Here is a 27,399-nt window from a genome sequence, read left to right as displayed (position 1 = left end):
ACATATGAGGCTAGAGAAAGATTAACGAATTTCTTTTTTTTTATGCACGACAATGCAGGTAAATAGGTATTTGACTGCAATCGCACCTGGAATTGGAACTTAAGGGACTACTGCTCCATACTATTGTGCACATATAGAGACTCCATTTGAAACATTGTTTACATTTACGCGTCAGTTAGTTCTGTTTGTTCCACGTGTGACTTGCATGTCAAACGCTGACTGTCAGTTGGGTAATCCACTTTGATGCTCTACGTGTTTTGACGTGGCACTAAAAATTGGAAACTCCATTGTTCGCGACTATTTGCAAATAAATGGACTGATATTTTGGCACGGAATTTGTTGACGCTTGAAATATTTAAACTGTTGAAGAGGAGGACGAAGCTTTGCAATTTATTTTGAGAAAAAGGGTACATACAATGATTGTGTGTAACAAGTGGATTTCATGTTGTTGTTCTTTGAAATTTCAGGTTTTTATGGATAGGATCCAGGCCGAAAACAGCCGTCCAAAGACTAGCTCAGTGTTGGTTGCGTTTTTTATGGGCAAAGCTGATTATCAATGTTCTCAATTCTAATATTGACTCGTTTGTAGGCCACATAAAATTCAAACTAAAATAAAGCTCTTAGTGTTAATTTATGAATATCATAATAAACGACAGCTAAATAGCATCAGTAACCATGGCACCTTGCCCAAACGTTTCCTCCCTTGCTCATCCTTCTCGTATGGTTTACGACGTTCGTATCCGTCCAATATGGCGACAATCCGAGCAAAGTGCTAGTATTGTTAATGTGATAAACTAAATCCTTTACGGCATTTCGTTTTTATTTTCTGGAGTAGCTGTTAGATCTATACTGGAATACGAGTGCCAGATCATTATTTGTTCAGTATTTTTTTATGTAGAGTTGCCATCCGCCCGGGTTTCCCCGGATATGTCCTAGTTTAGGCAGTCCCGGGGAGCGTCCCGGGTGAGGTTTCGTTTGCTGTCCGGGTATAAAAATGTAAGTCTTAGGCCAAGCGATGCGGCTACGTTTTATAAAAACCTGTTGTCATATCCGGGTTCTGGGCTCAAAAATATGGGGTTTTCACGCGTTTTGTCCTGGTTACCAAATTTCAGAGATGGCCACCCTATTTTTATGTTGTAAGAATTTCGACTGTAAATGCCGGTATAGATCTTCGAATTTTCCTAAACAGGAAAATAATTCGTGAATGAATTGTTTACTTATATGATTTAAACCTGGAAAGTCCATTTGGGACTGTACAAAATAATTATGCATTCATGTTCTAACTAAGTGTACATTGCAGGTTAAATAAATGCTTGTCACAGGTGTAAAACACCTTAGGTAATCCATGTATATTAGGAGTCTGAAACTTCAGGGACCGATAGAATTAAGCTTTTGCTGAAACTAAATGCATTTTCGCACATAAAGCTAACTTTGGGATCTATTAAAGTAATAAGGACGATTTTGCTGTGAAAATGTATATTTAGATGTGCTAGCGATCGTATGTATGTCCCTCTTTAATAACAGCTTTAGCAGGAATCTATTTCCGCCAACTCATAAAAATAGCATAGAGCTAATACTTTAAATGGCAAATGCGAAAAATATAGTTTTGCTCACTTTTAATAACATGAAACGTACATTACGATATGAGGAGCAATTTTTTAAAATTTCCTTCTTTCAACGTGATATTAAAACGGCAGTCACATCGCACAATTTTTATCTTTAAACAAAAACCAACCCTAGCGCTAGTGATTTAAAATAAACATTCCTTCACGCACGTCACTAATGATGATACATCACCTATCTCAACATCAGAAAGCTAGCTCAACGGCTGCAAAGCAAAAACAAACTTAGTACTCTTGTTTTTTAGTTGAAAGTGAACTGTCACCATGAGAGGCTTTGATCTGCTAGAGCAGAACCAGTTCCATACATTCCAGGACAGACGGGTGGAACGGTACTTCGCTAGAACATTGTAATAATCGTGAACGAAATATAATATTTTTAACGTATTAAAAAAGCTACGTTAACGTTAACATCTGAAGAAGTCCACTGATCAAACCACACAAATCGCGATTGTATAGCACCAGTCTCTACTAAACTCTATCTTTCTGAAAATAGGTAATGGTGTATTTTATTCTACCTCAATCGAATAACTCAAATTATTGATATGGATACAGCAAGATCATGGATTTCAGACTTACATAAACTCATCCCCTAATTATTATTCTCGTTAACACCATCAAGGTATTTTTTTGTGAATAAAGTTACTTCATTTTCGAGGCCCAGTCGAGTTTAAAATTTTCATTCAATATTAATACTGATTACTTTCGCATTAATAATTAGGTAAGTAGAGCTAAATTTAATCAAAATCAAATTAGCAATAGTTTAATCGTATCTACTTCTTTTGTCATTCCGAACTAATCTATCAATTCAATATCCATCCAATCATTGCCAATGACAGAATTATTATAGGTCACCGCCACAAGAGCTAATAATGAAACCAAAATGTAATTAATATTCGCAGTACTATTAATGAATGTAAATATCGACCCCGATTTTAGTCAATGTGCTGCTTGCTATATTTGCAGTTAGTGTTTAGTTATTGACTGGTGGTTTGCTTAGCACTACCGTGTTCTAGTCTTGGTTGCGGATTCAAATCCCGCTGGTGTAAATACCATTGGAGATAAAGTCAGCGATACACTCTTATTACTACTTTTTTATTAGATTATCTCCAATGGTTTAAAAGTAAACGACGTTTATTTAAAAAAATACTTTTTTGTTTTTGTGATTTTTTCTCAATATTTCTATTTTTTTGTATGAAAAGGCAAAAAGTTTGTTCTAGAAATGAATTCGCCATCCTTTAGTTATCCGAAAATGACATCACACTTGCCCTAATACCTATAGTTTTGAAGATATGGGCCTTAAAGTGAAGCGCGGCAGAAGGAAACTTGCCCCCCCTCCCCCTGCTACCACAGGGGGGGCTCCCGATGTCTACCGGAAATCTACTCAGGAGCACCCAAAGAACAACTGGTGCAAAAATGAGCCTTCTATACCAAAGTGGAGGGGTTCTTGAACTAAATTCCCTAATATGATTGACGAATCGGTCCGGCGGCCGGTTTATACAGTGTGAGTCACGTTAAAGTGTACATATGAAAATAGATGAAATTAGACCTATTTTTATCGACAAAAAAGAGGTCAAAACATTTTTGAGATTTTTTTTTAATTTTTTATAGATTTTTTTTTCTTCCAGTTACGTATTGTAAAGAAAATGTAATAACTTTTAAACTAAGCGGTATATCCTGATAAAATAAAAACAGTAATAATGCTAAATAACAGGCAATACTAAAAAAATACATAAAATACACAAAAAAAGCCAACAAATAATAAAAAATGATACTTTTTGAAAAAAATCTGCTTAAAAATTCGTGTTTTTTTTTGTTATTTGATATTTTTTTACAAAAAATGCTCCTATAACAGGTGGTTTTTATTATTTTGTATTATTTTCTATCGTATTACCTTTGTAAAACCAAAAATTGCATGTCTCTATCCCTATCACAATATTTGCTATGATAGTTTGAACAAAGGCCTACCACAACATTATTCTCCTCTACAGGTAGTAGGGACAACTTTAATATTAACTAAAATGTTTATTTTACTTCGAAATCTTTTGTTTTTACTTGAAATCTAACTTGTCTTTATGAAAATTACAAATCTAGATCCANATATTTTTGTGAAATGGCTCTTAACGATTTACATGTTTAGGTCAAAAAACATAACTTCCCAAAAAAAATTTTGTTGGATTTTTGCATATCTATGATCTATATTACCTACTTTCACCATGTGCCAAGTTTCATTGACGGACGAATTATTCGGGTTACAAACGCCTCGTTGATTGGACTATATGGCGTGGCTTCATAGCCACATAGCCATATCCATTTAATCAGAAGCATAATAATATAGCAGGCCTTAACATATTTGCAAAAATCATGTAAATAGATAAAATCGTCATCATCAACTTTCAAAACTTCCTCTCAGCACTAGCCTATAAGTTATCCCAAAGTGGTGGTAGGCTAATGCCCGTTTTCACTATTAAACCCTAATTTTTAAGTAAACCCTACGTAAACAAAATTCCTGTTATTTGTTACCATAGGGGTCACTTAAAAATTAGGGAGTGATGATGAAAACGGGCATATCATCATCATCATCATTTCAGCCATAGGACGTCCACTGCTGAACATAGGCCTCCCCCATTGCTTTCCATGTTGATCGATTGGCAGCGGTCTGCGTCCAGCGCTTCCCTGCAAAACGGGCATAAGTAAGCTATATTTGGGACGTGTATAAAGTGCCCTAGAAAATGCCTAAGTATTGAATACAAGCTTTGACTTCGACTTATTTTTAACAGGCCGCAAACGTTTTGGTTCCGTTACTTCGTACCCCTACTTACATACGTCTATTATCTTAAGTGTTGGTAAACTCATAACTTCTCAACGTTCTAACTATGTCTGGTGGGCCACTTACAGAAACCTTACATTACACTTGGCATTTCAATTGAGTAAGTGCCGTGTGGTGACGGCAGAGTAGAATACATTTGTCACCAACCCCTACTCTTCCCGCGGGTGTCGTAAGAGGCGACTTAGGGACTACACAACAAACAGAGAATGGGCAGCAGCGCTCTCTGAAAAACATCAATCTTTTAAACTGCGATCTCCAACCCGCCTGCCAAGCGTGGAGATTATGGCAAATCCCTCCACCATAGTGGAGGAGGCTCATAGTCCAGCAGTGGACTGTAAAGGGCTGTTGATGATGATGATGATGAAGTAAGTAGGCTTACCTACTAACTTAATGTACCTACTCTTGAAAAAATTGAAAAACGACTATTTGAAAAACGATAATAAACATCTTGAGTAGGTATTATAACTGATGTGTATATTACTTATGGAAAAGCAAAAAACGTACTGTGCATTTTTATTTTAGCTTTAGACTTAGTCAGCATAGCCAAACTGGCAAACAATGCTTTCAAAACTGATGACCTTTTTCTCCTGTCTTTAATCAAATGAAACCAATTTCTACACTGTTTTCACGGTCACTACGTTACTTGCGTCCTATATTACACGCAATATTCTTCCCATCTGTGAGTTCTCGCACGTCGTTAGTTCTTTTTTGCTAGGCCTCCAACAATGGGTTACGTCCAAAGTCACATTGCATCGACCGGATACTGTCTTGAATAATAGTCTGGTATGACTTCAGAACGATTACAAAAACGCTATGACGTCACATCAGTTAATTTAGTTGTTGTTCGATTAACAAAAACATCCTAATTAAACAATTACCCATTTTAAGCAAAAAATTGCCTTTTATTTGTTTAATATGAAATTAGGTGCAGAAGCTGGATGTGGCATACCGAAGATAGGAAAAGCCCCTCCCTAATGAATATCAAGCAGTGGACTGCATGGGCTGATGATGATGATGATATTGAATACGTGATAGTAACAAAACTTAAAATATGATTAAAGTTAAAACTGCTTTACAACATCAGGACCTTCATGTCACGACTAAAAGGAACAATGAAATGAAATTATGACCGGTCCCTACGGCAAAGTTAGGAAATAATTTCGTTGTGACGTGCACACTGTTTTTATGCTCAAAAACATAAAGGGGTAAGTTGTTAACACATATTTTTGACGCGATTAAGTCCATTGACTAAAGAATTCAGGGCTTCTGGGTCATATACTCAGGTGGGTGGAACATACAGTGTAAGAACATTTTATTTTTTTCCAGTTTGTATAATGAAAGGACGTGGAGGCTCTAATGAATATGATGCTCCAAAAAGCAAATGCCATGCTTTGGAGGGCCTGCTATGGCTGGCTCATGCCATTTCATGAAGTCTGTCACCAGGCTTGCCATCGTGACCTCAGTACAAATAGACGGAAGAAAAGTTTCTTAGGAAGATTCCATAGTGCTATTTACAAAGCCAAGGTTTCTTTGTGACCTTCAACTATAATGTTATTGGCTGTACTTAATTTAATTGATTTCTGCAGTTGTTAATAGAAAAGTGAGTTATTAAAATCTAATAAGATACCTACATACGTGTCTGGACGATGACTGTTTTCGTTCGCCACGCGCAATACACAGCGGAATAGCGGCATTTGATGTGTATAAACTTAGAACTGTTAGCCTACGTAAAATCTAATGACAATAGCTGTGTGGTTAACCTAACGTTACAACTTACGTCAGCCTGCATGAGTCAGTTACAGTGTCTTGGACCAGACTGCCACATTCACCCGGCAGTAGATGTATGTTATCAATATGAATAATCGATGTTTGAAATAGCTTCGCACAATCCTAGATCTTGCTTGACTGGTTGGTTTGTAATTTCAGATTTAGAAACTGATTTTGAAATTAGCTTCAATGGTAAGACCTATGTGAATGATGAAGCTGAAGAATAATGTACAGCGCAAGAGAACTAACGCCAGACAGCTTTTTATTCAGAAAATTATTTTTTTTTTTTTTTTTTATCCACAACGAGGAAGCTCTTAGCCTGAATCTCACCTGATGGTAAGTGATGATCAGGCCGAAGGTCGAAGCGAGCTTCACCCGGAATCCTCAACCACGGAGGAACTGGCTATCTTACCTCTAACTGCCGGAACACAACAATGCTGTTAACTTTGTTGTTATGGCGACAGACTTAGGTAAGATGGTGGTAGCTAGCCAGGCGGACTTAGAACAAGCCCTACCACCAACCAAACCGAACAGAAAAATCTGCCCCCACTGGGAATCGAACCCGGGACCTCTGTGTCTGAAGCAGGTGGTCTTACCACTAGACCACAGAGGCGGTTAAATTATCTTCGAAGTTCGAGTTCTGGACCATGATTTTTGACAAAGGTTTTTAACTTTTGTATTCATTTTATTGCTAGATTCTTCATAAATTTTAAACCAGTGTCTATCTTGCCTTAGGCGGTAATTGTTTTTACATACAATCTCCTCTAAGGCTAAAACAATAGGAATATCTTTTCCACCGTACACATGCATCTCTATAAAATGGTACCCGTTTTGCTTGCTCTATAGTGAGATGAAGACAAGGGGAGCCCCCATTGAGACTACATCAAATAACGTAATTTTAAGGCGCTACCATTCGACAAGATCAAAAGCCGTCTATATATTGTTTTTCTTTTTCTCTCGCAAGAGTTTATTATTTCAAGAACGAAGTGAAAAAGGTTGTTCAAAGTTGCGTTGAGAACAAGCCTTCGACACTTTTCAGTGGAAAAATGTAAGTAGGAAGCTACTCTGTTATTTTTTACTGAATTTTACGTATTCGAATAGAATAAAAAGTTAATGTTTTTGTTTTCAAACTAATACAGGTGTGGTCTGGAATTGGTGGTCTGATTTTGTTCAACAATAATTAATTTATGCATTGATTAATGAAGTATATCACAGAGTGTTTTATTTTAAAACACTGCATCAACTGTTTTAAGACTTTTAGACATTATTTTCTACTTATTTTCGCGAAAAGTATTGTACGAACACAGTTTACAAAGGGGGCTGAGGATCTTTCATCATCTCTTCGTAGCATCTGTCAAATATGTTGTTCCAAAGTGGTGGTAAAATGCAACAGACATAGTTAAAAGACAACAGCAAGCCAGCAGTGGACGTCCTATGGCTGAAACGATGATGATGATGAAGCCATATTGGGAACATAGATGTGCCCTGAAAACGTCCTACATACATCTTGGGAACTTGCCAGTAGAACAGACTCCATCGATTTAAATTTAGAATATAAGTAAGCTTGACTTGTACTTCTTCTTCTTCTTATTTTGTTTATGGCCAGGTCTGGGATTAAATTTGCTTTTTTATTCTTTGTTTGTTAGTTTGTCACTTGTTTTTTATTTATAAACGGTTCTATTCTACGCTCCTAGTTTTCATCAGCTCCGATTCCTCATACAGTAATAACATGAATTTCAATAGGTAACTCCAATGAGATCATCATATACGTACTTGCCATGTGTATTTGCTGTCCATCGGGACTACATAGCGATATGTAGTAGGTATGGTACACCGATATAAGCTATAATGTGTCATGCATGGAAGCAATCATGAGTTACCACAAGATTCATCCAAGGTTGTCGGGTTTTTTGTATGTCGATTATTATTTTTTACATTGCGAATGCGGCGGACGCGCATTAACTGGCAAAGATATTCAGGATGGTTTAGAATCATTTTGTTTACAATTCGAAATTACAATTCACTTGTAGGATAAAATATAAGATTAATCATTAAATATGACATATTGTATCGTAGGTAAGTGAGTATATTAATTTTCAGGAGTTTGTAGATACTTGTAGGATACCTACCGTAGGTATTAGTTGTGTCTAATACTAATGACANAAAAATATGCCAAAAACAACATTTGCAAATTAAAAGTTTGCAATAAGTTGCTTTGCCAAATGAGAATTTGCCAAATGAAAATTTGCGATACGTTGTTTGCGATGTGATAATTTGGGAAACGTTTTTTGGCCAAACATTAGTAATCCATAAATGCAGTTTGCGCACTCACTACGCGACGTCAAGCAATAAAAACCTAAAATTCGAACGCCAACTTTTTGCTACAACGCTCTTAACTAAAAAAAAGTTCGCAAAAAATGAATTATTGAATTGAAAGTTAGTATGTAATGTCTCTTGGTAAAAACGGCATAGGTACTCATGAAACACGTCAACCTACAATAAAATAACATTAATAATTTCTTATCTGTGAATAATGTATTTATTTGTCGTATTTACCACATTAGCGCGATGTTAGTTATTATTAGTTAAAACAATTGATTGTTAGTAAATACGAATGAGAAATCAAATTAACGAATACAAATTAACCGTAGTATTTGTAGAATTAAATGCATGGTTTAAAATGTAGAGCGTAATACTTGCTGCGAAATTAATCAATCGGATAATGAACTTAATGACACATTTTTTATACTCTACTTGTAATGTAAATGTAAACTAATTTCTTAATGTGTGCATAATTTATATTGCCTACTTTTATTAAACTAACTTTTCTACTGTCCTTTATTTGTGACCTCAGTTAAATTTTCTTCGCGTTTTGATCGTAAGTGCATTTAAATCGCCTTTCATTATTTAAGCACTTGCTATTAAATTCACGTGTAATAAAAATTATAATTTGATGCAACTTTCTCCGCCCCATAAGAGATGGCGCTGCTTGTATAATAAGATCGCAATGGTAAAAGTATCTAAAGAGATACTCTCTCCACTATACAGCCAGTAATGTGTGGTAATTAGAAAAACCTTTTACTTATTCAATTTCCTGTAGAGTTCATGTGAAATCCAATCTTACTCATTCATATTACTAATTAAGTTCATTTTACTATGGCCTTCCAATAATTCCGCCTCATATGGAAAACCCAATAGAAACCAGTCCTTAGCGCTTTGTAACCGTTGGATAGTTTTAATTAATTTAATGAATCCAATGTCAGTAGTTCATTACGCAAAAAAACTAACAATTTCGCAAAAAAACAAAGAGCAAGAAATGAAAACTTTGACAAAAAGAGGTTGAATAAAAAAAGTTTTTACTTTTTTAAAACTTATCAAAAGTTTTGACGCGTAGAGTTCTTATTTCGAATCACAATTCTTTGCGCGCTTAGTTTTATTTATTTTATTTTTAACGATTTCACTGAAACCGGCCGGCGAATTGTTTTATCATTCCATCCCAGCATCAAGGCAAACCGGAGGTCCACTAGGAGTGGAAAAGGGCAAAAGCCTTGCCGCGGCCCAAGTTCACTCACCTCTGTCTGTCAGAACCAGAAAGAATGACCAATCACTTTCCACATCAAACAACACTATCACACTGATCACAGTCCACGAATAATTCAACGGGTATTGTATTCCTCAAACACAGTTTTCAGATACCGAATACACGGGTAATTGTTGTTAAATAATGTTGGACGAAGTTGAAAACACAGCAAGTACGAACGGAGGCTCGCGGCAACTCGCAAACCTGTTTTCCCTCTCTCTCGCACGCGAGTCTTGCGCTGTGTTGCCGCGTGATGGTTATTCATTACCTTTCGTTATTTTCTGGTCTTTAATGCGGGCTTAAAAGGTAATGCTAAATTTTTCGTTACTTCAATGGAAGAGGTCCCAAAGGTAGGTATGGACCGAAAACATCGTATTATGCTAAATGCATAAACATCTTAGGAACCTATCTACTTAATATTAATTACGTTATGGATTTTAATTGGCTGACAATACTGATCCTAGTTCATATTTTCTAATTTTCAAAACTAAGTAGGTATACAGGGTGTTAGGTAAATGGGTATATGAGCCGACACTAGCCTATGTTAACATGGGCATATAAATGGTATGGTGAAGTCAGAAAATTGATATCTTCATTTTAATTATTTTAATTTTCATATAAATCGGATTTTATAAAATTTATTTTGTATGAAAATTTTAAAAATTTAAATGATGATATCAAATTTCTGACTTCAGCATACCATTTATATGCATATGTTAACATGGGCTAGTGTCGGCTAATATACCCATTTACCTAACACCCTGTATACATATTTTCTCATTTTCAATGTTAACAGCATTGTTGTGTTCCGGCAGTTAGAGGTAAGATAGCCAGTTCCTCCGTGGTTGAGGATTCCGGGTGAAGCTCGCTTCCACCTTCGGCCTGATCATCACTTACTATCAGGTGAGATACAGGCCAAGAGCTTCCTCGTTGTGGATGAAAAACAAAAAGTATTATCTCTACATCTACCTAGACAAAGACAATGATCTCCCCTAAGCCACTTTGTAACCCGTATCCCGGAACACCAGAATTTGCATATTGAACACGGAATCCAGTAACCCATGGAATTGGATCTCAACAGGTAAACTGCCATTTAACCTGAACGCTCCTCAGATCCATGTTGAAACAGTGTAGGTAAACCTTCAACACGTTAGTAATCTTATACAATGTTGGTACTGTAGCATCACCGAAAAGTTACATACTAGGAAAATCACTGAAAGTTATGTTCTATGATAAAAATAGACTAATTTATAGATGTAAAGTTGTATGTGTTTGTAAACTAACGTATCACAAAATACAATTTGTGCATGTATGTAAGTATTTTTATTATTTAAATAATTCAAACACAAGCACATTAGTAGAAGAAAAATGTAGGTAGAGCTTCATAGTCGTATCTCTTGACGGTGTACAACACGACTTGTCTTTTGAAAAAATCAAATTCTGATTTAATCTGATGCGGATAATTATGATAACTAAAAAACATTAGTTATAATATTTTTAAAAACTAAAATGAACTAGAAGTGACCAGCAAAGGTTACTTACTACTTTGTAGAGTTCTGTCTCTAGAGTCCCAAACTAGGGATCAGAAATGGAACATAAGAAATAGAAGTCTATATATATAAAAATGAAACCCGTTTCGCGTTGTCACGGCATCACGTGTGAACGGCTGAACCGATTTCGATAATTCTTTTTTTTAAATGTTTGTGGAAGTCCAAGGATGGTTCTTACGGAAAAAAATATTAAGAAAATCTCTACGCTAAGGCGGTACGAAGTTCGCCGGGTCAGCTAGTAGGTAATAAAATTAGGTACTGATATTGATGGTAAAGTCTGAACGCAGCAACACTGCCAGAATATAACCTCAAAGGCTGCCATGTCCGAGCGAAACGTCGCGGGCGCGTTCAAACCATCCAACGTGACTCACTAGCACCTCCGACGTACTGTAACAACGTCCTAACGACAGCACAAAATTCAATGACTCTACAACCTTGTCAAACTAACAAACATTGGTGGTTTTATAAGCGCATTTTCAATCGTGGAGTACTGTACAAGTACTTTTACCTCTGTTTTCACGAAAGTTGCGCCAATTTGAGCTTTCAGTAGAGTAATTTCAAAAAAAGTAGAGCCTTTATATGAGCGCTCGTTGATCTGTTACAAGACAAGTAAATGCTATAGTATAGTCTATATTCACCTTAAAGTAAGTATCTATGGGGAAGCCACTCGGACTTGCTTCAAAACGAGACTGCAGTCATAGAGACCGAAAATAAAATCTCATTTAACATCATGTAGATTTTAAATTGAACTGAAAATTTCCAAACCAATTCATCAATGTAAATTATCTCGAATATTCCCCTAAAATGTACGACAATCGCTGAATGATTTGTAACTGGAAAAGTGGAAATTCAACCTCTATGAAATTGCATTGAGCTAATTTTCCGACTAATTTAAGTTCAAATGACCAAAGTATTTCACTCTCGTAAAATTATAACGCCGTTTATTATGAAATTAAATCGCGGTCGGGAAACAACAAATGAAACGCGATTGGTAAATCGTTTGTTGACATCAAACTTGATAGTGATAATACATCAGAATATTTGTAATTCATTTACAGCCGTCCAGAATGATGAAAATTGCTGATTGATTCATATTCGCTAGCCATGGTTTACTAACTAATTATCTATTTTATGCTGATATCCTTTTTAAATAATTCACATAAATACATTGATTTGCGAACGAGTAATGTCATAATAGGTTTCCTATGCCATTTCATTGAGAGAGTCGCGTTTTGTCAGCTCAAAAAAGTACTTATCTCAATTGACTGGTGGTGTTATCAGAACCCCTACTTTAAGATTACTTTAATCTGAATATGTAAAGGTGGACCGACGACATCATAAAGGTAGCAGAAAGCGCTGGCCGCTACCAATCGATCAACATGGAAAGCATTGGGGAACCACTGCTGAACATTGGCCTATGTTCAACAGTGGTCTTATGGCTGAAATGATAATGATGAATATGTAAAGAGCTTTAACTACTTACAATAGTGGCGGGATTTATTCAACAAAAAACAATAAACCAGAATTCCACAAAATAGGGTCAAAAGAACTCTAACTGATATACAGTATAGATGATTGATGTAGACATGTATAAATTGCCTTAACAAACTGTACTGAGAGTAAAGCCACAGCTAAAACGAACAAGATTAACTAACAACCACTCCAATCTCCATACAATGGTGTCCATCTTAGATAGATTTCACTAGATGATAAATAACTACATTCATAATAACTTTCATTCATAAAAAGATTGGAGAAGCACTTTAGAAAAGAAACACCAATTTTAAAGTTAGTTGATATAGTAGAGTGAAAGATTTAGCATTTAGCCTCATAGTTTATAGAGAATCACCAGAAAAATTGGATTAATAGAGTCATTTCCCTTAGAGTTTATAATAAGCATTATTTTATTTTATAAGGTCTTAACTGAAACTAGATTTTAAAAGAAAGAGTTGTTATTGAGTTGTTACTCAAACGATATTTAATTTGTTTAATGGGAAGAAAAACATATAGTTTTTACTAGGTATATCTGGTGCGTGAAATGCTTACCTACTCTACTAACCGAATCAGATCAAAAATGAAGGCTTTCTTCAAATTATGTTTTGAATTCTAGTAGTACACTACGACACCTTAAAAAAGTAGAGTTTTTTGAGGAATCACTTGAAATCTTATGGTTGCAAGCTTGACATGAAATTTGCGCATATATTGTACACAGCAGCATCAAATAGTTCGTCGTGACACCCAAAGTGGCCAAGACAACACAACCTTATATCAATTGATAACAAAAACGTGTTGCGAACTTTTTGGCTACACAGGGTGTCACGAATTATTTGACGCTGACTGTAACAGAGTGTAAGAATAACAGTAATGCAAATATAACTTACATAGTTTAGTCTCGCTCCGCCTCTTCACCCGTAGTTTGATGACGCACGACGAGATACACTGCAACAAAAAGTACATTAGAATGTTCGTTTTCGTTCGGCTGCGAATGTACGAACGCGAACGCTACCGTTACAATCGATGACTGACAATATATTCTGCAGGGATGACAACCACTGTGAATTGGTTTAGCAGTGCATATTTCAAAGTTTGGAAAGCAATAAAATAAGTTCACGGAAAAAGTAACCCCTCATTTTTACATGGTAACCAACCAATAGGAAAGTCTACATAAATCCAGGAAAATTGGAATTGAAAAATTATTTGTGTAAATTGATATTATTACTCTTGGAATCGAATTACTAGACATTTTATACGACGCTATTTAGTTCCAAACTAAAAGCTTTCTCAAAGCTTCCAGTCAGTCCAAATCGCAAAGTACACCAAATAACCGATACATAATAATCATTACCTAAACACTTTTTTTTAATTAACATTCTAAATCTATTCTCCTTTTGGTCTTCCAAAAAATATGACAGCCCTGTCCTGTAGAGACAGCGGGAGAAAAGTTTCGGGAATCATAACGCTTCTCCCAAATTGGAGTCACTGACCCATCCCCTCCGCTGATTCAATTCGATTAGATGATATCGGACTGTTGTAGTCCAATTACTAAATCCCAATTAACGTTAGTCCTTCCAAGTCCCCGGACAAATCATTCCGTCTGCTATTAGTTTATTGAGGCGCGGTGCAACGGAGACGTTGGTCATTTCACAACTCGGCTATTGGCTGCTTTTCCGCCATTGATGTGTGAGTAAAATGTAGGTTACTATCGACAACATATCAGGCCATACTTTTTTGTTGCATTAACTTGATTTGCCTACGTCCGTAACGTGGAAAGAGACCTAAGTATTTTCTAAGTGTAGAAGCTGAGCGGCTCAAGGATGCATAACTGTGGAACGTGTATAGCAGAGGAGAGCGAGGATGCGTAGCGAAATCTTCTCACCTAAACTTGCTACTACATCGCCTTTTTTTAAATCTTCACATTCGTTCGTTTCAGCCAAATGACGTCCACTGCTGGACAAAGGCCTCCCCCAAGGTTTCCACAATGTACGGTCCTGCGCTGCCCGCATCCAGGCTCTTCACGCAAATCTTCACATTACCCGCTCATATCTCACAGCTTATGTATTTTGTATAATTATCAAATTATCATCATTATTTATCTATCTACTAGTTCCACCTGAACTAAGAGAGCTATAAATGTATTGATTTTATCTCGTACAAATCACAACTTTGGTGGACAGGCAGCCTGTTAATCACTCCTCTCTATTTTCGACTGCGATGTTGATCAATCAGATTGAAGAGTCAGTGAATGGATTAGAATCTTCTTATCTTATAAATATATAAAAGGAGAAACTGACTGACTGACTGACAGATCAACGCACAGCCTAAACGGCTAAACGTAGGCACTTGAAATTTGGAAGGAACGTAGCTTAGGTACCGTAGAGGTGCACTAAGAAAGGAATTTCCGAAATTCCCACGGGAACGGGAATTAGCGGGAAAAAACGGGATTCACGCGTACGAAGTCGCGGGCGGCCGCTAGTATTATCTATATTATAGATAAGACTTTTAAAATGTAGAGTCACTTATTGAAACCGCTTAAATTAGAATTAATGCAATAATTTCCACTTAAGTATAATATGTGTTAAAATAACCCACATATAACCTGGTTAGTGTAGATTTCCGGCAGAAACAGACTATTATTATTGTTAACTGACAAAATAAATTGGTAACGTATTATTGATTACTGCTCTACCAAGTACCAACTGTAGGTTCTCTACTTAGATAGGTACCTACCACAGCTATTAGTTTATGTCATAGTCTACTCGTACTATGTTTATGTGCACTTTGGGTTAAGACTGATGGGCAAACCAATTCAGCCTCGTAAAAACTGAAAATTACTAGTAATTACTTGTAAAAGTTATACTAACCTCATGAATATGGCCCAGGACTTCAGCCCTGGTCATATCCTCCAGCCTGGTTTCATTCACGTCCATGATTTCGTCTGCCAGTTCCAGATTGTCCCAATTGCCTGCAGATGGTGACCCTAAAAAATAAGAAATACTTATACATATAAAAAGAATGCTCTCTCCCTCTATCTATTTTTGAGAAATACGTCATGTCAGGCGAAAATCTTCTCTGAGATAGAACAAAATTGAAAAAGTTACATAAATGAAAATCATGACAGAATCGGCATTACGATTAATTTATAGAACTCTACATTTGCAATTTTTTAAGCTTTATCTTGAACCAGATTTCGAGAGGACGTGTCGAGGTTAGAACTCTGATTTAGATGACTATCTGAAACTGAATTACTGAATAATTAATTAAAAATTTTAAACACCACTTACCGTACAATTTTACTTTATTATCCTTCGTCTGTACCACTATAATAACATATCCTTCCAAGTCTACGGATTTACATTTCACTGTTGTCATTTTGTCGATCGCGTTAATTTGCGTAGTCGGAGCGTTGAACGTGTTCATTTTTATTATTTTTCTATGTACCTTATCTACTACAGAGTATTATCTAAACACTGAACCAGCTAAGAAAAAATACTTATTGAACGTAATTCACACGATGTGACTCCATTTTTCTTCACTCCTGGCCAGCGTTTTCGCCAGCACCACTTTAGGCAAAACTTATCCTTCAAGATACTACTAAATCGGAACATTTTGTACACCAAACCACTCATAATCTGGAAACTAACCCGGTGAAAATAAATCTGCCATCATTCCTTCCACTCGAACACGCCAGAAACGAAAATACGAAAAGACATCTGATTAAATTCTTATCACAATTTGTTGAGGTCCTTACAGTATTTTGTAGTTTTGTATGGTTTCATTTAAGCGTATTTTGGAAGTATTCATGGATTTTCATAAGGTTTTTTTCACTGCATGTCACATTTTTATGCTGTTTAATATTCGCGCGGTGGGTTTTCACTGTTTTTCGTTGGCACGGTGGTTTTTCAGCTTGTTTTATTTATTGTGCTTGTCGCCCGAGCTTTTGGTGTGATATTTTGCTTTATTAAACTACTGTTTAAGGCGTTTTAAGCGTGTTTTGAAAATTGTAAACGGGTCCCACGTCCGCGGGCTGGGTGTTCGCCGCGAATGGATACGACCATCCCATTTTCGCGCGATCAATAATGCTCCCTACCCAGCTTCCCTTCAGACTCCCACAGAGTAAGCTCGCGCTCACGATAACATTTTGAAAGTTTTCTTCGGCGTTACTAGGCAAAAACGAATGATACTTTAATTTTATTACAGCGATAAATAAAAAAATGTAATTACACAAAAACTGCAAAAAAAGTTTTTCATGTAGGTCCCACCGAGATTTGAACTCGGATCGCTGGATTCAAAGTCCAGAGTGCTAACCATTACACCATGGGACCTCTTGTCTGCCTGGGTGAAATAATAGTATAGATTTTGTTTGATCTTTGATTAACAATAAATAGATGAAAATATTATTGTAAACATTTTATTCTCCCTAAATGCAATTAAATATTTTGTATCCCGTGTCATTTATCGAAAATTAAAGCCAATCCTAACTAGAGTACCCATGTTCATAATAATATTAAATTCTCAAACACAACACTAGATGGCAGTGTGCGTGCTTGTGACTCGTAGGTCAATGTACCTACAGAGCCGCCAACTTATTACCGAGTCAAGGGGGGCGCTGCGCTGACTTGGTAGTCACTACTACTACTGTTTTATAAATGTTATTATTTTATAAGCTGAAGGTAAGTTTATTTTATAAAATGTGAAAAAAAAAATTTGACAAAATACATGAAGTACTGCTGAAGTCCATTATTTTAGTATTTATTTACTTTATAAATACATTTTTAGTTTCTCTTTTTGCCGACTATCAAAATTTTTGTGGACTCTCAGTAAAATGAATTGTATTGCCCTGCCATCTCTCGGTAACAGTAGAAACTACAAACTAATTAGTGTTGCAAGCATAAAAAATATTTCCGATAATTTTTAATATTCGATAATTTGTTTCTCAATTTATTTTGTCGATAATCAACAACCTTTTTTATGATAAGTTTATCAAAATAGCTTTAGATAAAATTTTCGTTTCTTGAGGAAAGTTACAGTCATAAAGTAACATGTAACAGATACATGTTTGATAAGGTTTATAATTAAAAAAATCTGTAATATTTATTATAAAAAGATATACTTTGTTCAATTAGCATTTAATTTATAAATAAAAAACCTGTGTTTACAAAAATCTACAAAGTAATAGTAGAAATTTTTGGATTAATTTCTTGCAACATTTAATGACAGTTTGTCACTGACTTCGCTGTAGTATGGTTGTCATTTCGTCCGTCTATCAGTAATTGTGATAGATGAATGGGAAATAATTAACTTTGTCGCAGCGAATATCAGTGTTGAATTAAACGAAACCCGTCGTCGTGCTCGAGCAAATAAAATAGTGAATTTTTGGTGGTGTAAACTTTGATACAACATAGCCATGATCGATGTAAGAAACAAAGATGGCGGAATAATACGGTGATCATAACCAAACGCGTTGTTGTGTAGCGTTATGTACGGTGGTGGGTGGAGGCTGCAGCAGTGTCGGGGCGCTTGAGTGAGGAGGAGAGGCGCGATGGGGGCGCGGCCGGGGTGATGCCGCCGCGGCCTGCGGCCGGCCGCGCGGCCATGGCGGCCGAGGATGAACGCCCGCCGTTCGCTCTATTTACCGCTGTCTACGACTACGTCGCACAGGGAGAGGACGAGCTCTCCCTCCGGCGCGGTGAGATCGTCGAGGTCCTCTCCAAAGACGCGAACATATCCGGCGACGAGGGCTGGTGGACAGGCAAAATAGGTGATCGCGTCGGTATATTCCCCGCGGTGTACGTTACCGAAGAAGATCCGCTGGCTGTGGAGCCCCCGCGAGTGTCGTTCAGTGAATTAAAGTTGGAGGAAGTGATCGGAGTGGGTGGATTCGGCAAAGTTTACCGCGGTTACTGGAACGATGAGGTCGTGGCGGTCAAAGCGGCCCGACAGGACGCGAACGAAGACATCGAAGTTATAAAAGAGAGTGTGTTGCAGGAAGCGAGACTGTTCTGGGTGTTACAGCATGAGAATATAGTGTCGTTGAAGGGTGTGTGTTTGGAGGAGCCCAATTTGTGTTTGGTGATGGAGTATGCCCGAGGTGGACCATTAAACCGAGTGTTGTCAGGGCGCAAGATTCGCCCCGGCATACTTGTGGACTGGGCCATCCAAGTGGCACAAGGCATGGCATACTTACATGTTGGTGCCCCCATGTCACTCATACATCGGGACCTGAAAAGTTCTAATGGTAAGTTACTTTATTATAATCACTTTATGAAGCATGCTATAAACATTTACCTACCTAAGAATAATCTATTTGTGTCTGCCGAGTTCAACTTTTTCTCTTATTGATTGTGTAAAATCCTATTAGAATTTGATTAGTCTATAAGTTTTAATGATGATATTTTTTAGTTTTTATCACTGTTTGCTATCCTAGAAGTTGAATACAAACAAGCTTAAACAAAATCCTTTTTTATATTGTATCTGTCGGAATCCCAACCCATTGAGTTAGTTATCAGGCATATTTATTTATTTATTAATAAATACTTTTTCGGACTCATGTCATGGGCTCTGCACAACCTTACGCGCAACTAGCATTATAAAATTGACTGCTTGCTTCTTACTGCTAGTCTTTAGGACTGGACTGATACTACTGTAAACATCTTCATGTTTATTTTTTGTACTTATTTTTAGCTCTAAATATTAGTCCGTTAATCATACTTGTTGTGCAATGCTAAATAAAAGAGATATTCATAATTATAAAGTCAAACCTAGTGTTGATAGAAAACTTTTTAATTACGTGCTGTACGATGCTTATTAAGTTTAAGCTTTTTGTGTCTTCTTTATAAATTCTGCAATAGGGTGAAGGCCTCCCTGATTTTTCTCAGCTCTTTGCAATTCTGGACTTACTACAGATAAGTGATGTGTCCAATAATCATCCTGCAACCTCTCACAAAGTCTGCTTCTTTAGAACTGGTTTTGGTTAGAATGATAGACTTGCAGTAATCCCACAAGCATTTGGGATATGACGTCAGTTATTTTTGCAGGATATTCTGTAAGACTTTTTGGTCGGAGTACTGTACTAAAATACTCAGTTTTATAAATTCTCATATTATATTCTGTTGTGTTGTATTGCTATTAGGGTCATTCCATGACAAATGTTACCGAGGGTGAAAAACTAAATATGTTCTTTTCGCATTAAATCTGATGAATTTTGAAAGTAAACATTCCAAATTATAATGTGCAACAAAAAAAATCTGAAAGAAACAAGTAATTTTTAAGTTATTAGTCTTCAAAGTCTATACTTAAGTCAACTGTCTGAATGATCATTTTCTCTCTAATTATTAGTAATTCGATTTAAAAAAAACTATCAATCTGTGAACCGTTTTGCTACTATATGATTTGAGGGTATTTATCATAGTATTGGTAGATAGCGTCATAGTCCCAAAAAAATTGATAATCATCAAGTTTTAAGTGTGTTTTCTTGTTACTTCGGCGATGTAACACCCGAAACAAAAATACAGGTATTTGCTTTATTATTGTACCTTACACATGGATTAGGATAACAATATTTGGTAAAAGTAAGGTTATGGTAGTAATGATTTCAAATACTAACTAATATCTGAGCATGATACTAATTATGTGTCTTTTTTTCTTGATTAAAAACTGTAACACCCGAAACGTTTCGGGTATCACATTTTTATTTACTGTCGATAATGTGTGTATATTGCTTGGAGACGTCAAAAAGTATTACTGTGAGGGTCCTTCCACCTCCCTCTAGCGCTGGCATCGGAAAAGGAGTCATATTTCTCTATTTAAGACTTTTTTGAAATGTTGACTTAACACTAAAATTAAGGTATTGCTAAAAAGTCTCGATTTTCGACATTTCCAATAAATATCGTAATTAGAAATTAAAGTAATGCTATTTCAAGCCAAAAACAATAGAAAAAGCTATATTTTGAGGAAAAATTAAACTTGAACTTTGTATATTTTTTTAAAAAAAGCTGCTTCGTAATTTCAAACCAGAATTCGCTCTATTTGTGTTTATTTGTTGTACTCCTTATTTTTTAGTACCTAGAAACTAATAAAACACCGATTTTATCGATAAAAAGCGTTGAATTTTCGTACTCGTAACACCCGAAACAGAACCACTGTAACACCCGAAACAAAGAAAAAATTTATAAAAAAATAGTAAAACGTTTTATGTAACAGTGATTGTATATTACATGGTTTGTAAAATTCATACTTTAGAAGTCCTGTAAGTTTTAGGTATGATTCCTTAAGAAAATTCGCTAAATTTCGAGTAAATGCAGCAACAGTCAGAACATAGAGGCAAAATCTCGTAACGCCCGAAACGCACACTTTTCGACTCATATTTTCGTTATCCTACATTTTAAGCTGTACAAACTTTATTATTTAGATAAAACAAATAAAAACAGACAGATTAAGGCACTAACATTATTAAAATACTATTTCAAAATACATGAAATTGTTGAATATGTGTGTACGAACGTAACACCCGAAACGATGGAATGACCCATTATTGTTTGTTCATATAATTATGACGTATATTCAAAACTATACAAAGGTACACAAGCGGATGGATATGAGGAACATGTCAAAATTAAAATTGTTACTAATATCCATTAAAAAACTTGTATACTTTTTGTTGTGACATTGTAGACATAGAAAAATACAGTAGACTGTATTATTATTTTAATAATTTATTCCATGTAAGATTATACACATTTTTTGAATAATTTACTTCTCACACATCTGATTAAGAGTTAATCAACCAATTTAACATCACCATTGTGCTCATAAGTTTATTGTCAATATGATGGGTTCTGTATGTGGGTGTTACAATAACAAAAAAGTTGTGTGGGCAGAACAATATCTTGCGTAAGGGCTATCTATTTGAAATTTTGCACATAGTACAAAAGATTGACCTACTTTGCACACACAGCACTCAAAAGTTTGCTGTCCTAATGATTTATTATTGCATTTATTTGTTGTTATAATCTTGATTTGTTGTTTGTGTAATTTTGTATTTTTGTCTATTCTTAACTATTTATAAAATCAATATTACATTTTAATGACATGTCACATACCTAGGTCTAAAAAAATTTACAGAATTGGGGTCAGCCATTTAAAAATAATTTAACTAGTAAGTGTCTAATTGGATATGTTTGGTTAAGTAATAAGATAGTTATTTGAGTGTAGGTGGGTATTTGTTGCAATATGGCACTACATAAGATACCAGGGATATGTCCTCGTCTGTATTTAGTATGGTTCAGTCTAATATCAAGTTCTACTGGCATCTCTGTACAACTAAAACTGTGATCACTCAGGAATTCAGGGCCCTCCCACCATAAAGATGAAGTAGAAAGGTCATCCATACTGACGCCACGCGAACTTATCATCCTATGTCCCCTAGATGAGACAGAGGGCGTCCACAACAGTCAGGGCAGTCTTTAACCTACTAGGGGCCCTGGGCACTTAAGGATCAAGGGGGGCCCTTATCATCTGGAAAAAGTTCTTTTGAGCAGACGAAGGCCCCTTTCGATCGCGGGGCCCTGGGCACGTGCCCAAAGTGCCCAGTGGGAAGAGGGGCCTGACAGCAATCCTCCATCAGTCACCACAATATCAAGTACCTACTTCTAGTAAAATAATGGCGATCAAGTAAGTCATTCTTGACGGTATGACTAGCAGGAGTTGCAGCCGTACGTTCGGCATTGAAATGATCGAAATCATATTCGTGTCCTGTATCTTTTAAACAGGATAATAATGATCCTTTTTCCAATCCAGGGTTTAAGATTAACGAATTTCGTTTAAATAGCAACGTTAGTGACTATGTGATGCAATGTTTTAAACTTGTATTCTTCCTCAATAACATTCTCTCAGATTAATCGTCGTGCCCGTATTTAAATGATGGGTGGTCTCGTCTCCGACCGTCACAGTTGGTTAAACCGATAGGTATCACCATCTTTGATGATCCAACGATCGGTTCATGATGCTGTATTAATTTAATTAAAGTTAATTGCAAATATCGAAGTCGTGTAGGTCATAGGATTTTGACGAGAATCGCGCCGCTTACCTAATTTGTAGTGGAGATATTCGTGCTCAAAGCGAATGTGGGTTTGCAGATACTTACCTACTTGTACTATTGTTCATCTTCATTTTTTTCGAACATACATTCGGATTATCCATCTTCGAACAGGAAAGGAATTCATAGGAATAATATTTTTTCCTACCAACCAAATGAACTGGCTAAAAAAAGTATCTAGTCATCATAACTACCACGTCTATGAATTCAGCCTGTTTAGGACACAATCATTAAAATACCAGATAATATTTTACGCATTTTTGCTACGAATGTTAGCAATTATTAAGGTAGTGAGCCCTAAATTCTTATGTAGGAAGAATTTAAGATATTCCAATCTGCTTGTCGTAGAGGCATCAACGACATCTTGCTCGTTTTGGTAACGTTGACATTCTGAAAGCATTCTCCACATAATGGATATGAAATCTAGAGAACTTATCATTTCTAAGTAAGATTAAGTTAATGCAGTAAGGTTTAAATTTGCACAGTTTTATGGGGCTGTAATACCGACCTGCCACCCGAGACTAGCCTTTGTTCTGCGCACGCGCTGCTATTGACACGCACGCGTCAACCGTGTTATTGTAACATGTGGATTGAATGGATCTTGAAATTAAAACTGGAGTACCCAATGGCACGGTAATACTATCATACAGTATTGTAACTTCATATAAACGGACGAAACTCGAGCTTTCCTTCGAAATTCAAATCTCGGTATGCGCTCGACATGCAAAAGTCGGGGGTGTCGCGAATGTGCCACAGTAATAAACGGACAATGTGTTTTTTTAAACATAGTGTTTTTTTTTTAAATAATTACAAGTACCTATTTATACAGGGTGTTAGGTAAATGGATTTATAAGTCAACACTAGCCCATGTTAACATTTATGCATGAAAATAGTATGGTGAAGTCAGTGAATATCATTTTATTTTTATTATCATTCAAAATAAATATCAGATTTGTATGAAACTTAAAATTATAAAAATTATGATAACAATTTTCTGACTTCACCATTGTAAGCATTTTTACTGTGAAACAGATGTTAATTGGAAATTAAAATGTATATTGTTGTTTTAATAATTAAATGCGGGTAAACGAAATAATAAGAAAAAAAAAGAAAAATTACAATCACAAAATACATTTACAAAACTAGATAGAAATTCAAGAAGGCAGATGTAATGAAAACAGGGTGCGCAGGTGGGCAGCCCTATCGCATGTTGTCAAACGGTGACGTACCGCGCGGCTGTTGACATTTATTTCAAAAATATGACCGAGTTGGAATACTGTATAGATAGTATTACCGTGCCAATGGTAAACACTTCAAGACTTGTGGAAAAGATTTTCTGACAATAAACAAGCAGTGGCATTTTAAACTTTGTAGAAATAAAATCATGTAGTAGATAGATGTATTTCAAAATAAAATAAATCATTTCAGAATACCTTGCTTTTTAGTTTGAACCTCTTAAAACTCTATTTTATTAAAACTTTTAATATTATGAAATTATGATAATTTAATTCAAAAATAGCCCTTTTCACTGTCTTTGCATGTTGTCGTGCTTCAAATCGAGTATCTATTACAAAAAAGATTACCTTCAGCGATAGCTACTTCAGTCCGGTACGGAACTGCGTCACGGATAAAGCTTTTATGTCATTTCCAAGACAGTAACTGCATTAAGTATGTATTTTGAACTAGCTCTAAATTAATCAACAGGGTTCATGACTCGCAAACGTAGGACTAAAATTAGGGTTGCTTATTAATTGTATTCGTGTTTTTTAAACCATAATTAGCAGGGTTCGAGGATATATATCAAGGGATATATATCTTGATATAATTATATCGGATATATATCCGATATATATCCAGCCGGTTTTGATGATATATATCAATTTTTAAAATTTGTAACTGTATTTGTACTTTTTGACATAAGATTTTTGTTTTTTAGTTGATTTTGCCGTATTTACAAGAAGATTTTATGTTTTTGCTTTATTTGTCTGATTTTAAGTTTTAAAAACATTAAAAACATCATTATGTAACACATATGCAATGGTATTCATAAATAATACAATAAAATAATAGTATAGCTTTCATACAAATTTGATATATATCAAAGTTGATATATATCGGATATATATCATAAATATCCGATATTTTGATATTTATAATAAATATCGGATATTTTCGAACCCTGATAATTAGTGAGTTACGTCTAATCGCGAATATGAGGTCACAGAGCGATCCGATCAGATGTTCACCGAAGTCACCCCCACCCCACCTTTTCATGTCACATAACATTAAACAGCTGTTGCTCGTAAATGTCGACGCATTGTCCACGAACATTCGCCAACGAACCTAAGTTCACTTTATTTTGCAGTTAAAATGTTGTATAAACACCATATTATTATGTCTCTGATTAATTTAGACTCTTATCAGGTCTCTTAATCAAGGAGCAAGGTCAAAAACACGCCAGTCAATCTCTTATATGACCCCATTGATTATATCTTATATGACTTGTCTATGTCTGAAATATCCAGTACCTTGAAATGTAAGAGTATTATTTTGTCATATGTGTTGCCGATCAATATTTTGAACTCCAAGTAGAACTAGAAATCGAAACTGTCAGCCACATAATCAACAGCTGTCATTTGTGTCAGCTGCATAAAACTTTCTCCTGTGGTATTATTATCCTTGAAACTAGAGAATTTCCCTTCAAACAAGTATTTTACATAAGGGTCATTCTAAGTTAAGAGGTACTTTCGATGGCAAGGGCAAAAAAGTACATTTTTTTTATTCTAACTACCTAATTAACCTATTTATTGCTTAAAACTAAATGTCTTCTACATGCTCACTTAATTTTATTACAGAAATGTACACAGTTTAGTCACAATAAGTTCTAATACAAGAAAAAAGTCACTCCCCTGGGCTGTCCCAAACCCGACTTTATTTGTAAACCAGTTATTATGAATGTATTAAAATTAAATAATTACTTCATCATCATTAATTTTATACAGAACAATAACTTAGGAACACTGTCTTATTTATAAGACTTATAAGTCAAATTACATAAATTCAAATTTTTCATAAATAATATCAATGCCGAAATTTGTCCTCCGTATTTTGTGTCTCGTCCCCTGGCTTTTTGTTTTTGTTTAAAAATCAGTTTTGTTTTACTATTTTGTGGAAGTTGTGGCCTTTAGTGCATAGGATGTAACGTGAAGCTATCAACAAGAGGCGCATAAGCCGACTGCGAAGTCATTTTAACCGCCATTTCAATCACGCCGCCTAATACTGTTTCAGAGAAGTTTTTGTTTCTTTTTATTTCGTTATTGACTATTGATAATTGTTTTGATGGAAAGTAAAAGTAAGAACCTTTTTATGTTTTGTACCTAGGCTTAAAATACATTTTTGTTAACAAAGTTTGCTAAAAAATGAAAAGTCTTATTATAAATAATTCATAATTAAAATTAAAATAAATAAATAAAGTTGATTCCTAAAAATAACACTGTTTTTAGTATGTCTATGTCTCTTCCCTGTCCATAATGTTTCCTCCCCTGTGCACCTTGTCTCTACCCTGGACTGAGTATTTACCCTGGTCGCTTATAAAACGAGGAAAATCCAACAAATTGACTGGCCACTTTGTAAACATTTTCAACTTAAAGGTTTCCATAAAACAGATATATACTTAAGTAAAAATATTTAAAAAAATGCCGTGCCGTCGCTCCATACAACACATTACCTCTTAACTTAGAATGACCCATAATACAAGTAAAAAGGGTTCCCCTTGTGTAACTCTTGCATAAAATGTTAAAGCTAAAAAAAACAATCGCTGCCGAGCTGAAGGGCCGTGGGAAAAATCAACATTTCCCAGTACTGTGTTGTTTATTCTCGGAAACAATACATCATGTTTTTATTTTATAGCTATTGTAGATGGATCTTGAGCGGTTTGTAAAAAAATCAATGGTCGGTCAATGTCAGAATTTTGTATGCGCAAATATGTTATTTTCTTGTTTTAAATCATTAAAGTGCATGACATTATTCGATTGTTTACTCTCCGGTTTCAACAAATTGTATGTTAAAACTGAAAATATCTAGATGTTACGTCACACCTATCGCCCTATGCATATGAATTAATAAACATTACGCAAAACTCGCAGGGCTTGTATTGATAATTTGATATCGTCGCATAATTACAGTTATCGCTGCGCTTGGTAAATGGCTCGGTTTATATGAATTTTAACGGCTGATTGCGGGTAAAACCCAGCTCACCGTACGAACGGTCAATACGATCGAATAATGGCGTTAGACTGGTTGTCTCTAACCGCAGTATAATGAGAACACATATGCAACGTGTGTGAAGTGCTGTTTCCCTGATACTTAACCTTGAAGGCAGGTTCAATCCATTAAAATTTTACGATGGATAGAAATCAATCAATATGTTACGGTTAATGTGATAAATTGAAAATTATTAA

The 27,399-nt window shown here is 35.6% G+C and overlaps 2 protein-coding genes and 1 non-coding gene across 8 annotated transcripts in view; 1 reads left to right on the top strand and 2 right to left on the bottom strand.

Annotated features, from left to right (window-relative positions):
* sdt (MAGUK p55 family member stardust) overlaps positions 1-16,278 on the bottom strand; it is a 135,020-nt gene extending 118,742 nt beyond the window's left edge. For 2 of the 3 annotated variants that reach the window (XM_028319709.1, XM_028319711.1), the window contains exons 1-3: positions 16,128-16,278; positions 15,708-15,823; positions 13,728-13,785 (exon numbers count right to left, since the gene is read on the bottom strand). In XM_028319709.1, the coding sequence (XP_028175510.1) occupies positions 13,728-13,785; positions 15,708-15,823; positions 16,128-16,263 (310 nt within the window). In that variant the 5' untranslated portion in view covers positions 16,264-16,278. Of the gene's footprint in view, positions 1-9,788; positions 9,973-13,727; positions 13,786-15,707; positions 15,824-16,127 lie in introns of those variants that run through there. The other variant, XM_028319710.1, reaches the window with a different exon arrangement.
* Positions 16,279-17,096: 818 nt separating this feature from the next.
* TRNAQ-UUG (transfer RNA glutamine (anticodon UUG)) lies at positions 17,097-17,168 on the bottom strand. The gene has a single exon. It is a non-coding gene; the product is annotated as a tRNA-Gln (tRNA).
* An 880-nt stretch (positions 17,169-18,048) lies between these two features.
* Positions 18,049-27,399, top strand: part of slpr (mitogen-activated protein kinase kinase kinase slipper) — a 47,712-nt gene continuing 38,361 nt past the window's right edge. For all 4 annotated transcript variants that reach the window (XM_028319706.1, XM_028319704.1, XM_028319707.1 and 1 more), the window contains exon 1: positions 18,049-19,081. In XM_028319706.1, coding sequence (XP_028175507.1) covers positions 18,406-19,081 — 676 coding nt within the window. In that variant the 5' untranslated portion in view covers positions 18,049-18,405. The remainder of the gene's footprint in view (positions 19,082-27,399) is intronic.

This window comes from Ostrinia furnacalis, unplaced genomic scaffold, assembly GCF_004193835.3.
Source record: "Ostrinia furnacalis isolate ACB-3 unplaced genomic scaffold, ASM419383v2 OfSCF7316, whole genome shotgun sequence".
Lineage (NCBI taxonomy): Eukaryota > Metazoa > Arthropoda > Insecta > Lepidoptera > Crambidae > Ostrinia > Ostrinia furnacalis.
This window is presented reverse-complemented; position numbering and strand designations above follow the sequence as displayed.